General features: G+C 42.1%; 1 protein-coding gene across 1 annotated transcript in view; it reads left to right on the plus strand.

Moving 5' to 3' along the window:
- Positions 1–5,555: 5,555 nt before the first annotated feature.
- The window catches only part of LOC134732839 (EGF-like and EMI domain-containing protein 1), a 633,219-nt gene continuing 625,966 nt past the window's right edge, over positions 5,556–12,808 (plus strand). The window contains 1 exon segment of the mRNA XM_063619963.1: positions 5,556–5,644. Coding sequence (XP_063476033.1) covers positions 5,556–5,644 — 89 coding nt within the window.

The raw sequence follows: 12,808 nt of genomic DNA on the forward strand, positions 1-12,808 counted from the left end.
AAATTACAACCACAATGAGATAATCACCTTATACCTGTTAGAATAACTATTATCAAAAAGGTAAAATATAACAAATATTGGAGAGGATATGGAGAAAAGAAAGCCTTTGCACACTGTTGGTAAATTAGTATAACCATTATGGAAAAGTGTATGAAGTTTCCTCAAAAAGTTAAAAATAGAACTACCATATGTTCCAGCAATACCACTTTTGGGTATGTAGCCAGAATAATTAAAAGCAAGATCTCAAAGAGATATTTGAACACCCATGTTTATTGCAGCATTATTTACAATAGCCAAGTGGTGGAAACAACCCAAATGTTCATTGACAGATTAATGGATAAAGAAAATTTATATACATACAATGGAATATTATAAAGCCTTAAAAAGGAGGAAATCCTGTCAAATGCCGCAATATGGATGAACCTCAAGGATATTATGCTAAGCAAAATAAGCCAGTCATGAAAGAACAAATACTCTATGATTCTATTCATATGAAGTATTTAAAATAGTGAACATAGAAACAGAAAATAGAAAGGTGGTTGCCAAGGGCTGGGAGGAAGGGAGAGGGAGAATTAGTATTTATGGATATATATTAGTATTATGGATATAGAGTTTCAGTGCCAGATAAAAGAGTTCTAGAGATCTGTTGCACAACAATATACTTAACAGTACTGAACTATACACTTAAAAATGGTTAAGATTATAAACTTAAAGTTACATATTTTTTACCCCATACACCCAAAAAAGCATTAGCTGTGCAAAGTACAGTTTCTAAAAAAATGTGTATTTGGGCTAATCTTCCAATTCTGTTCTAATAAATACGTATAATTCCAGATCTGATCATTCCATTTCACTCAAATCTGATTGGTAAGCCTTTATGACCAATGAGTATTGGAGTGCTGAGAAATTATATATAAATAACCAGCCATATATTTCATGAATTTTATGAAGAATTTATTATTTTCCATAAAAAGAGAGAGAGAAAAAACTATGGATTTGGAGGGGCAAAATTTAGTGGCAGATTAAGCCAAAGGGAGAATGATTATTCACATCTTGGTGTGACAATCTCAGTTGGTTCCTGGGTGAATTTCGTTCTATTTTGCCTGACATCAAGATTTCAATGTGCATGGCTCATTAATGCTTGTAGGCATTTTTATAATGCAATTTATTACACTTTCAGGTGACAGAAGCTGTCCTTTAAAGAATTGCTTTCTGACCTCCTCCTCTTTCAGCCTACAATGCCTGCTGAATGAAGTGGCCTGTACTCTTTCCCTGTCCCCATATAGACACCGGAAGTTTTTGTGTGCAGGAGAGCAGGACTGAAAAGCTTTGGCTGGAAGGTTTTTGTAGCAGCCTGCTTGTTGAATTGCCATGGATCAACAAATCAGAAGAAGATAGATGAGAAGATAAAGTATTTGGTAACTGTAAAGCTTCAAGCAGGAACTCAAGAAGATTTTTAGAACATCTGGTCGAAATTTATTTCTTTTTAGATAAGCATCCCCTTTTACAACCAGCATACATAAAGCATTAAATTGGCTTACCCCACCCCTTCCTAACAGGAGAGAAGCTGGTTAGATTTATTACTCCTTTGATACAGGTCTGGGGGGAGAGTGAAGTGGCATGTGGAACTCCCACTGAAGGACTCCCTCAAAATCTTTAGGACTCCTTTTAGATAGAATGTTTGTCTGCAATTTCTAACTCATTTTTAAGAATCTCTCTAGATTGAGATTGTGAAAGATCATTCACAAAAATAAAACTCAATTGATAATGTTTCTGGATTTTTTTCTGTAATATTTATGTCCAAGCAAGGGATATCATCAACACAAAACTTTTTATTCTCTTATATTTAAAATTAGTTTTTGTGTAACTGGCTCATTCTCTTGCTTGGTTAAATTTAAAATTTATTTTCCTTTGACAATAAAGGCAGAGGTAATTGTTTTGTCTGTGACTGCCTTCATTTTGTGTGTCCGTAACAACCTCCAAACACCAAACTGCATTGTTCTTTTAATATAGAAGATTTAACTGACAGGTTTCATAATATTTTTTGTTTTAAAGATATAGCATACCCAACCAATCAAAGCAAATAACCAGTTATTTCAAAATTGTATGAATATACTGCAGAAGGGGAGCTGATTTCAAATCAGTGTTTTCAAGTTCATGGCAAAATTTTAACACTTGTGTTAGAAGAGTATATTTCATTTAATGATGTTGCTTACAAGACATTGTGTTCATATTATTATCCATGCTAGAATAATTTGAAATAAACCTCACTTTTTGAAATGTACACTAATCATATTTATGCTGTAGCATCCTCAGTGCTTTAACTATTCATCTATAGTAAAAATGTGCTTTGAAACTAATGTATATAAAAGGAAAACTTTCTAATTTATGATTTTCAATGGGCTTAGTTACTTCCCACGTACCTAAGCTGTCCTTCACCAAACAACTATGCAATCAGATGATTTACATACATTCTTGTATTTCTATTATTCTTTAGCTTTTAAAATAGTTCTGAATATTAGCTGTGGCTTATATAAAATTTAGCCTTGTAATAAATGTGATCTATTATTTACGCAAGACTTTCAGCGACATTATGAAAGAGAATGTTTAGAAACTTTTTACATTCCAGGAGGGAATGAAATTGGTTGGAGATACATCCAAGCAGAGTTAAAACTAGTTCAGAAGCAAATAAAAGCTTAGCAAGTCAAAGGAAATTTTGGGGTACAATTAATCTTTACTGTCATCTCTAGGTATGCTATAAATTTTTATTAAAATAATTAAGATTAAACTGTATTGAAACAATCTGGAGTCTTTACATTTCATCCAAAAGGCAGACAAAAAATCGAATCAATGGAGAGGATTATTATTATTTTTTTTACCTATAGCTATATCCAGATGGGGAGAAAAACAGCCCCACCTTATACAGTTAGTACAATCAGTTCAGAAGCCACCATTTTTGTGTATTATCCAGTTTCTTTTCTTTCCTTGTTTCCCCACAGTGCCCTGCCTGCCTTGGTCATTTCACTGTTCATTTAGCATCTCACTAGAAGAGGGAAGAAAAAAAAGAGGAGGTGAAATTAAGCAATCAACTTTGTTACTTGTTAAAAAAGGTGGCAAAGAGGTTGAGTAGAAGTTAGAAGTAAGAGTTAAAAATATATTTTTAAATTGTCAACGTGTTTCAGAGCCTGTGCTAGGCCTGTTAATATCAGAACTAATTAGAGTTAGCCAAGTTACAATGAATCTCTATAGTGGATATAATCACCACTATCACCAGGTCCACTGTCTCTGGGGTTAGAGAAGGCCTGGTTGATGTATATCTGGCATTTAGAAAGAGAAGTCAGAATGAATCCTTTTTTTAAAAAAATGAAGTAAGGGGGGTTATGTAATGATTATTATTGTGGAAAGAGCTCAAAAATTATGTTTGTTAAAGATATTTGTCAAAGGATAAAGATGTCTAGTTATGTACTTGTACTTGCGGCTTTTTCAGTTTACTAAATTAAACTTCAATTTTAAAAGAAGTAAAAGATACAGATATGTCTCAGAGAAATAGAAGATACTATAGGGTGGCATAAATTCCAAACTCTGAAGCTCAAGGAGAGCAAAGTCACAGAATGCTGAAGAATTCAGGAGTAGTTTGGTTTTATCTCACCTCCATCTTTTTTTCCTTTTCAGAGAAACGACAATAGTTTGCTTCTCAATCCCTTCTGTAAAAGCCCAGTTGGGCTGGGCGCGGTGGCTCACGTCTGTAAACCCAGCACTTTGGGAGGCTGAGGCGGGCAGATAACGAGGTCAGGAGGCCAACATGGTGAAATTCCGTCTCTACTGAAAATACAAAAAATTAGCTGGGCGTGGTGGTGCGCGCCTGTAGTCCCAGCTACTCAGGAGGCTGAGGCAGGAGAATCGCTTGAACCCAGGAGGCGGAGGTTGCAGTGAGCTGAGATCTCGCTATTGCACTCCAGCCTGGGCGACAGAGCCAAACTCCGTCAAAAAAAAAAAAAATAAATAAATAAAAATAAAAAGAAAAGGGAACAAAGGCTCAAAACACTGAAACTAAGAGCCAGAGAGCCCACATAACCATTTGGGAAAGGTCCTTTTAGGGCTGCCAGAGCTGAGGAAATCAGGTGGTACCACTTTAAGTACAGTATTTAACTATGAATGAGTCATTGGAGAGCCACTTTTGGTAAGTTTAGGAATCAAAGAAAAAAGTCGTCCCACTGCAGATTGATCCATTTTTTTTTTTTTTTTTCAGGGATAAACAGCAGATTATGGCTTCGGAGCCTGGGCTGTCCTTTGCTGGAGGGCACGATGCACCATAGATTTTTATTTTCACGAAACAGACTCCAGAAGTTTGTGGCCTTCCAGACAACAGCTGGCACCGGGCAGAGGCACAGCCTACGGCCTGAGCTGCTGGCGACTGCATCGCGCTTGGCCGTGCGTCCCAAGCTGCGCTAGCCAGCACCGCAGCCAGAGAGCTTCCCGTTCCGAGCAGGAGCGGACGCTGTTCGTCTCTGGAGGGGCCATGATGCTCGCGACTGGCTGTTCCACCTTATATTTGGGGGAAAGGAGCTGGATTGAAGGAAAGGAGGGATTAAGTTTGTAAAAGCGTTGGCTCCTCCTTATAACTCTCGTGCCTTAAGGGGGTGAGATGATGGCCAAATAAAACGAAGAGAGATGACCCCGTTTTGAGTGAGGAGGATTTCGGGATGAGCCGGTGTTGTGTCCTGCAACTGTCGATTTGGCAGATTTGAGTCAATCAACTGCCAATTGGTTCCCACTTCAAACACACCTCCCTCAGCCTAGTGCTCTGACGGACTCCCCAGACTCGGGGTGAGGAGCGAGCAGAACAAGAGAATCAAAAGTCAGCTTTCTTTTGGTCTCTGCTCGTGCATAACTGGTTTGGTTCGGAGCAGGCTGATGTTTGAGGGGAAAACCCAGGACTGCTTGGGCTCTTTGGCGGGCTTTGAGTGTGTGTGCTGGGAGGGGGGCGGGTAGGAAGAGGTGGGAGCAGAGTTAGGCTGAGTACTGAGCGAAGCCCCTTATTTTGGGTCCCAGCTGCCCTTCCAGCCCCCAGCGCCCAGTCCCCGCCGCGGCTGGGTGAAGAGGAGGGGTCGAGGAGGGCGCAGGGCGTGGGGGACGCCCAGCAGCGCCTCGAGCCCGCGGTGGCGGCGTGGCTGTCTCTTTAAGCGCTCCGGAGGGGCTGGGGCGGGAGGGCGGCGAGCGCGTTTCCATGGCACCGGGGCTGCGGGGGCTGCGAGGCCGCTGGGCTCACTCGGTTTCAGTCGCTCTCGGCGAAGCAGGGGCATGCAGCTCAGCGGCCACCGAGCCTCTGGGGCTCGCCCGGCCGCTCCTCTCGCGCTCCCAGCAGCCTGTGACGCCTGTTGGGGCCAAGCTGCTGCCGTTCCCTCCGCAGACAGACGCGCCGCGCCAGCCTCGCGAGCCCTGCACCAACTTCTGCCTGACGAGCCCAACTTCTGCGCCGGGTTCGGACTTGCGGAACCGGAACGGCGCACCGCGCGCAGCCCGGGCGGCGGCCGGGGTGGATCAGCCTCGCCGAGATGTCCTCGCGACTGTGGCTCTGGTGCTTCTGCGCCTGGGCGGTTGCCGGCTGGCCGCCAGGAAGCGCCCTACAGCTCCGGCTGGGCATGTAAGTGGCGCCCGCGCGCTCCGGAACGCTTGGAGAGAGCAGACAACAGTGTGCCCCGCCCCACCCGGGACCTGGTGCGGACACCGCGGCCCGAGCCCGGGAAGGTATGGGGGACAGGAGGTGCGGACAGACACCTGGGGGGGCTGCGGGCTGTCCCGGGCGGAGCGCGGCGGAACGCAGTCCCCAGCGAGTCCTTAGGGAGCGCCAGTCCGGGAGCGGAGACCGCGACCGGGGCCGGTGTGCTCTCCACCCGGTACTTTCTCGGCGCCTGACAGATTTTTTCCCCCCGCCTCCAGGTTTGGGTGTGTGCGCGCGTGGTATGTGTGTGTTTTCGTTAATTTTCTGTTTCAAGAGTAATTGGCTAATGACTACCACTTTGTGAAAGGGTTGTGAATGAAATCCTGTCGAACACCGAGTTTGACATTTTTTTCTTTGTAGAGACCAATGAGTTCGTGCACATGTATTCTTTCTTTTTTTTTGAGAAGTATCGCCGAGTCGGACAGAGTGGTTTATTCCACAGGTTTGACGAGAGGCAAATCCCGGCTCATCTGCCGAAGTGAGGAGCTGGGGAGATGAGTATGTGAAGGATTGAATGCTCGGCCACTTAGCTGCTAGTCCCCTTATTAGAGAACTGAAGAATTAGTAGGAAGGTGACTCAAACGCATCGTCTCAGGATGGGCATGGTTTCGTTCCGGAATAGAAATCATGAAAGCTAGGAGATAATTCTTGTCACCGTGTCCACCATTAGCGAGGAGCTCACAGGAAGTCTAAGTCTTTACAAATTGCTTGGTCCTCTTGACTAGCTGGAGAAGTTTCACCTGAATTCTGTAGCATCAGCGGAATCATCATCGAACCGCCCGAGAGAGAAGCCAGATCTAATTCTGCTTTTCGATTTCTGCTCCTGAGCGGTTATGAATAGACACCAGAATATTTTGAACATTTAAACATTTTTGCCATTTTGCTCCTACTTTGCTTCACCTTTGCCTTTCTGAAATGTGAATACTTTATTATAGAAAAATGGCTTAGATAAGTACACAAAGCCATCCATAGATCCCTGGGGCTTTACTTTTTCCTGTAAGAAAAATTCGATTTCAGGGTTCAAATTGCATTTCCATATTTCATTTCTTTCATGTGAGATTCATTCTTGACACATGGCTAGGGTGTCAGTGGCATCTCAGAACTTCTTGCCTACATAGTTTGTAGATATGTATTTGGCAAAAATGCCACGTTTCTGGGTATGCGATTTCTCTTGAATTGATGTATCTTGTTTATTTTGAAGAGAAGGTTGATTTAGACTTTTCTTCTTCAGTTTATCTCAGAAAACACATCCCACTTTGGATAGCTTGTGCATGCGTAAGCCTGCACTTCTTAGAAACTGTCTTTTAGAAAGCTTACAGAATAGCCATGCTCTTACCTTTACAAGTGCCTTTATTTAAGTGGATCCTAGGTTGGCTAATTAGCCACAAAATCACCCATGCATACTGAGACAGAAGAGTCCCTTTGGAGAGGAACTGAGAAATAACAGAAGTACCTACATCACTTTTGACATTGTTTGGCTGTTTTACCTGTGGTTTCAATATTGACTCTTGTTGAAAAGGCTGGAGGGATGACACTGCATTTTTTTTTTCTTTTAAGGATACTGCTACTGCAGCTCATTTATTTATCAAGTGAGATGAGATCAGATATTAAAAAATATATAAATTCTTAAATGTTTAATACAGATGCTTTTTCCAGGATGTTATTGAGATCAATCTAATGACTCTTAGTACTTTCTGAAATCTTGATGGGAAAAATCCAAATTTTGTAGTTCTCCTTGGTATGAGACATAGTGGTGGTTTCTTCAGCAGGAATCGTGTTGGAATTTAGTGCTAGGTTTCTTAAGATGCCTTTGCAGTTGTTGTAGGCATGTGAAATGTAGCCGCGTATAGATGGCACTTGGCTTCCACATACCTGCCTATCTATTAAAGAGAATTCCTGAGATTTGTATTGACCTCTGATGTCCATTATCAGTGAGAGCAGGCTTCTAATGAGGTGAAGACCACTAATGAGAACGCATCATCTTACTGACTGGCACTTGTAGGTCATTAACACAGGTAAAAGTTTGATGTAGCTAAACTTGAGCAAATTTTGGAGCTGGGGTGACAAGTGAAAATAAGAAACAACTGTGCAGGTAACCAACAGTCATTGTTTATTGTGTATTCCTCTGAAGGTAAGCTCATTTTCAAAGAAATTTTTTTTTAAGAAAGCAAAAGATGAATGATGTATGAATATTCCAACTCTAAAGATAATTGATCTGCCTGATGACCTTGTCTTATCACATTTAGGAAATCTTGAATAACTAATATTAGGCAGATTCATAAAATCAGTATTTCACGAAGAGTGCCTAAATACCTATTACGTAGAGAGGCATTAGAAATCACAGGTAACAACTAATCCGTTTGAATTCTTACATGCCAGACAAATTTCTAGCCACTTTACATGTATTATTTCATTTAATCCTGGAAATGCCCTATGAGGTAGGCACATTATCATACCATTTTATGACAAAGAAAGAGACACAGTAAGGTTAAGTTACATTCCAAAAATTCAGAAGATCTGGGCCTAGGCAGTTGGATTCCAGAGCTGAAATTCTTAACACATGTAGTTCATTTAAGAATGCTCAGGCCCAGCTTCTGTTTTTAAGTTCTTTTTAATCACTTCAATGCATTTTCAGTGGTAGTAGAGCTGGTACCTTCTACCTAGTGGTTGAAATACCTGTGCCACCTTTTTTGATTGTTGCCATAGTTGTAGGGGTCTGTTGGCATTCTGTGGTGGGTATGGAGAGAGGTTGGCATGCTAATTGTCCTGCTATGGGTAGGATAGTTCCTCACAAGGAAGATCTGATTTATCTCCTCCTTATTGAGACTCTTCATAGGAAATTATCCTCCTCTCTCATGGCTGTAAGTATTTGAGTATTAAAATGAGGGGGTAGGTTTAAACTGGATATTATAGGGTGGGAGTAGTTATCTGAGGCAAGTGCATTAAAAATTGGAGAGTTGTAACTGGTAACAGCATTTTGATAAAGGGATATTGAAGAGTTTACTTATGTTAATGGTATTCTGCAAATGTTTTCTAAAGGATTAAATAGGAAATAAACTCTACTCTGGATCTTTGAGACATCAAAGGAAAATGATTGGCTGTAATGCACTCTATTAAAATTTATCCTTTGTAATGTACTCTTGTAAACACTTGCATAATTATTTTATGCATCCTAATGAAAAGTAGTAAACATAGGAGTGTTGCAGATATCATAGCAGGCATAAATGAATAAAGGAAGATGAAGTAGCTTAAGCTCCTGGGACATGTGATACTTGGATTTCTCTGATATCTGCAGGGAATTTTTAAACAACATGGCCACTTTGTGACTCAGCAGTAGTCTAAACTGTGTAGGACATTTCACTTCCATCCCCTAAGATAGTACAGGCAGTTGTGACATACAGATTCCAAGTATGCCTGATATGAAAGTGTCTACCCCTCTCCCATGACACACATACATAAAACTATGTTCCACCTCTTAATTAGAGGCTTAATTACAGGCTTCTGTAGTTAATGTGGAAACTTAGGGTCAGAGAGAGAGTGACAGTGACTTAGATTTTATGAAGAACCAATGGATTTGGAAATAGAGCTGGTCAATAATCTCTGATAATAATTTGGAATAGTGAAGGAGAGATGACAGAGTTGTCTGTTGTCCCCCACACATGCTGGAATTTGTTTCTTTTTATTATTATTATTTAAACTTTTGATATTATACAGCCTGAAATCGAGCTGTCTTAGTTCGTTCGGGCTGGTGTAAAAAAATACCATAAACTAGGTGGGTTTTAAACAACAAACATTTATTTCTTATGGTTCTGGTGACTGAGAAATCCAAGATTTCTCAGAATCTTGGATTTTGGTAGATCTGATGTCTTGTAGAGCCTGTTTCCTGGTTCACAGATCTAGTTTTGTTCTCACGTGGTGCAAGGGGTAAAGGAACTGCCTTGGGCATACATTAATTTCAGTCATGAGGGCTCTACCCTTGTGATTTAATCACTTCTCAAAGGCCACATTTCCTAATACCATCACATTGGGAGTTAGGGTTTCAGCACAGGAATTTTAGGAGGAAACAAACATTCAGACCATATCATGAGTGAATTAGAGATAATGTGGGGCTAATAATAATCCCTTATTTACTTACTTACGTACTTGGTTGTTTTTGAAACAGAGTCTCACTCTGTCACCCAGGCTGGAGTACAGTGGTGCGATCTGGGCTCACAGCAACCTCTGCCTCCTGGGTTCAAGCAATTCTCATGTCTCAGCCTCTTGAGTAGCTGAGACTACAGGCACATGCCAACCACATTCAGCTAATTTTTGTATTTTTAGTAGAGACAGGGTTTACATGTTGGCCAGGCTGGTCTCAAATTCCTGACCTCAAGTGATCCGCCCACCTCAGCCTCCCAAAGTGCTGGGATTACAGGCATGAGCCACCACACCAGGCAAATAATCCCCTTAAACTTACAAATAATTTAAGCATAGTCTGAGTTTACTCATTAATTTAAATTAATTGGAAAAGAGTTTTTATTTTGAGGTCAGGCACATTAAATGAGCAGAAAATGAATTTGAGAAGAGAAGGCTGTGTGAATTCTCTATGGGCAAAACATTTTTTAGCAGTTTGTATAGTAATATCTTCAATCCTAAGAACAATCATATGAGGTAGATAACACCATCATCTTTTTCAAATGAGGTCACTGAGGCACAGAGAGGTGTATTAGTTCATTTTCACACTACTATAGAGAACCACCTGAGACTGGGTAATGTATAAAGGAAAGAGGTTTAATTGACTCAAAGTTCTGCATGGCTGGGGTGACCTCAGGAAACTTACAATCATGGCAGAAGGTGAAGGGGAAGAAAGGCACGTCTTACATGGTGTCAGGATAGAGAGAGAGAGAACAAGGAGGGGAACTGCCAAACACTTAAATTATCGGATCTCATGAGAACTCACTCACTATCATGAGAACAGCATGGAGGAAACTGCTCCCATGATCTAATCATGTCCCACCAGGTCCATCCCTCGACACATGGGGATGACAATTCGAGATGAGATTTGGATGGGGACATAAAGCCAAACTGTATAATTCTGCCCCTGTTCCCTCACAAATCTCATGTCCATCTTACATTTCAAAACATAATCTTGCTTTCCCAACAGTTCCTCAAAATCTAAACTCACTCCTACATTAATTCAGAAGTCCAAGTTTAAAGTCTCACCTGACACAAGGCAGTTCCTTCCACATATGAGCCTGTAAAGTCAAAGAAGAGTTAGTTACTTCCAAGATACAGTGGGGGTGCAGGCATTGGGTAAATGTTCCCATTGCAAGTGGGAGAAATTGGCCAAAACAAAGGATTACAGGCCTCATGCATATCCAAAACCCCAAAAAGCAGTTGTTAAATTTTAAAGCTCCAAAATCATCTCCTTTATCTCCATGCCTCATATCCAGAGCATGCTGACACAAGTGTTGGGCTCCCAAGGTCTTGGGCAGCTCCGCCCCTGTGGCTCTGCAGGGTACAGCTCCTGCGGCTGCTTTCATGGGCTGGTGTTGAGTGCCTGCAGTCTTTCCAGGTGCATGGTGCATGCTGTTGGTGATACACCATTCTAGGGTCTGGAGGACAGTGGCCCTCTTCTCAAAGCTCCACTAGGCAGTGCCCCAGTAGGGACTCTGTGTGGGGGCACCAACCCCACATTTTCCCTCTTGACTCCCCTAATGGAGGTTCTCCATGAGGGCTGTGCCCCTGTAGCAGACTTCTGACTGGACATCCAGGTGTTTCCATACATCCTCTGATATCCAGGCAGAGGTTCCCAAGCCTCAACGCTTCTGTGCACCCTCAGGCCCAACACCATGTGGAAGCTTTCAAGGCTTGGAGCCTACATTCTCTAAACCCATGGCACAAGCTGTACCTTGGGCCCTTTTACCCATGGCTGGAGCAGGAGTGGCTGGGACCCAGGGCTCTGTGTCTCAAGGATGCACAGAGCAGCAGGGCCCTGGTCCTGGCTCAGGAAACCATTCTTCCCTCCTTGACCTCTGGGCCTGTGATAGGAGGGGCTGCCATAAAAATCTCTGCAATGCCCTGGAGACATTTTCTGCTTCACTTTACTTATGCAAATTTCTGCAGCCACAGCTTGAATTTCTCCCTAGAACATGGGTTTCTCTGTTCTACTAGTGATCGGTCTGAAAATTTTCCAAACTTATATGCTGTGCTTTCCTTAAACATAAGTTCTGATTTCAGATCATCTCTTTGTGAATGCATATGACTGTACGCTTTTAGAAAAAGCCAGGTAACATCTTGAACACTTTGCTGCTTAGAAATTTCTTCTGCCAGATACCTTAAATCATCTCCCTCGAGTTCAAAGTTCCACAGATACCTAGGGCAAGGGCAAAATGCCCTAGAGATTTGAGCATTTTTGCTAAAGCATAGCAAGCTAAAGCATAGCAAGAGTGACCTGTGCTCCAGTTCCCAATAAGTTCCTCATCTCCATCTGAGACCACCTCAGCCTGGACTTCATTGTCCATATCACTATCAGCATTTTGGATAAGACCATTCAACAAGTCTCTAGGAAGTTTCAAACTTTCCCAGATTTTCCTGTCTTCTTCTGAGCCCTCCAAACTATTCTAAGCTCTGCCTGTTACTCAGTTCCAAAGTTGCTTCCACATTTTCAGGCTATCTTTATAGCAGTACCCCACTATCCTGGTACCAGTTTTCTGTATTCATCTGTTTTCACGTTGCTGTGAAGAATGACCTGAGACTGGGTGATTTATAAAGGAGAGAGGTTTAATTGACTCACAGTTCTGTATGGCTGGGGAGACCTCAGGAGACTTACAATCATGGCAGAAGGTGAAGGGGAACCAAGGCACATCTTACATGGTGGCAAGAGAGAGAGAGCAAGCAGAGAACTGTCAAACACTTTAAAACCATCAGATCTCAGGAGAACTCTCACTGTCATGAGAACAGCATGGAGGAACAACCCTCATGACCTAGTCACCTCCCACCAACTCCCTCTCTCGACACATGTGAATTACAATTTGAGATGAGCTTTGGGTGGAGGCACAGAGCCAAACCATATCAAGAGGTTAGGTAACTCATGAAGTTTCATAG

Source organism: Symphalangus syndactylus, chromosome 17, assembly GCF_028878055.3.
Source record: "Symphalangus syndactylus isolate Jambi chromosome 17, NHGRI_mSymSyn1-v2.1_pri, whole genome shotgun sequence".
NCBI classification, from domain to species: domain Eukaryota; kingdom Metazoa; phylum Chordata; class Mammalia; order Primates; family Hylobatidae; genus Symphalangus; species Symphalangus syndactylus.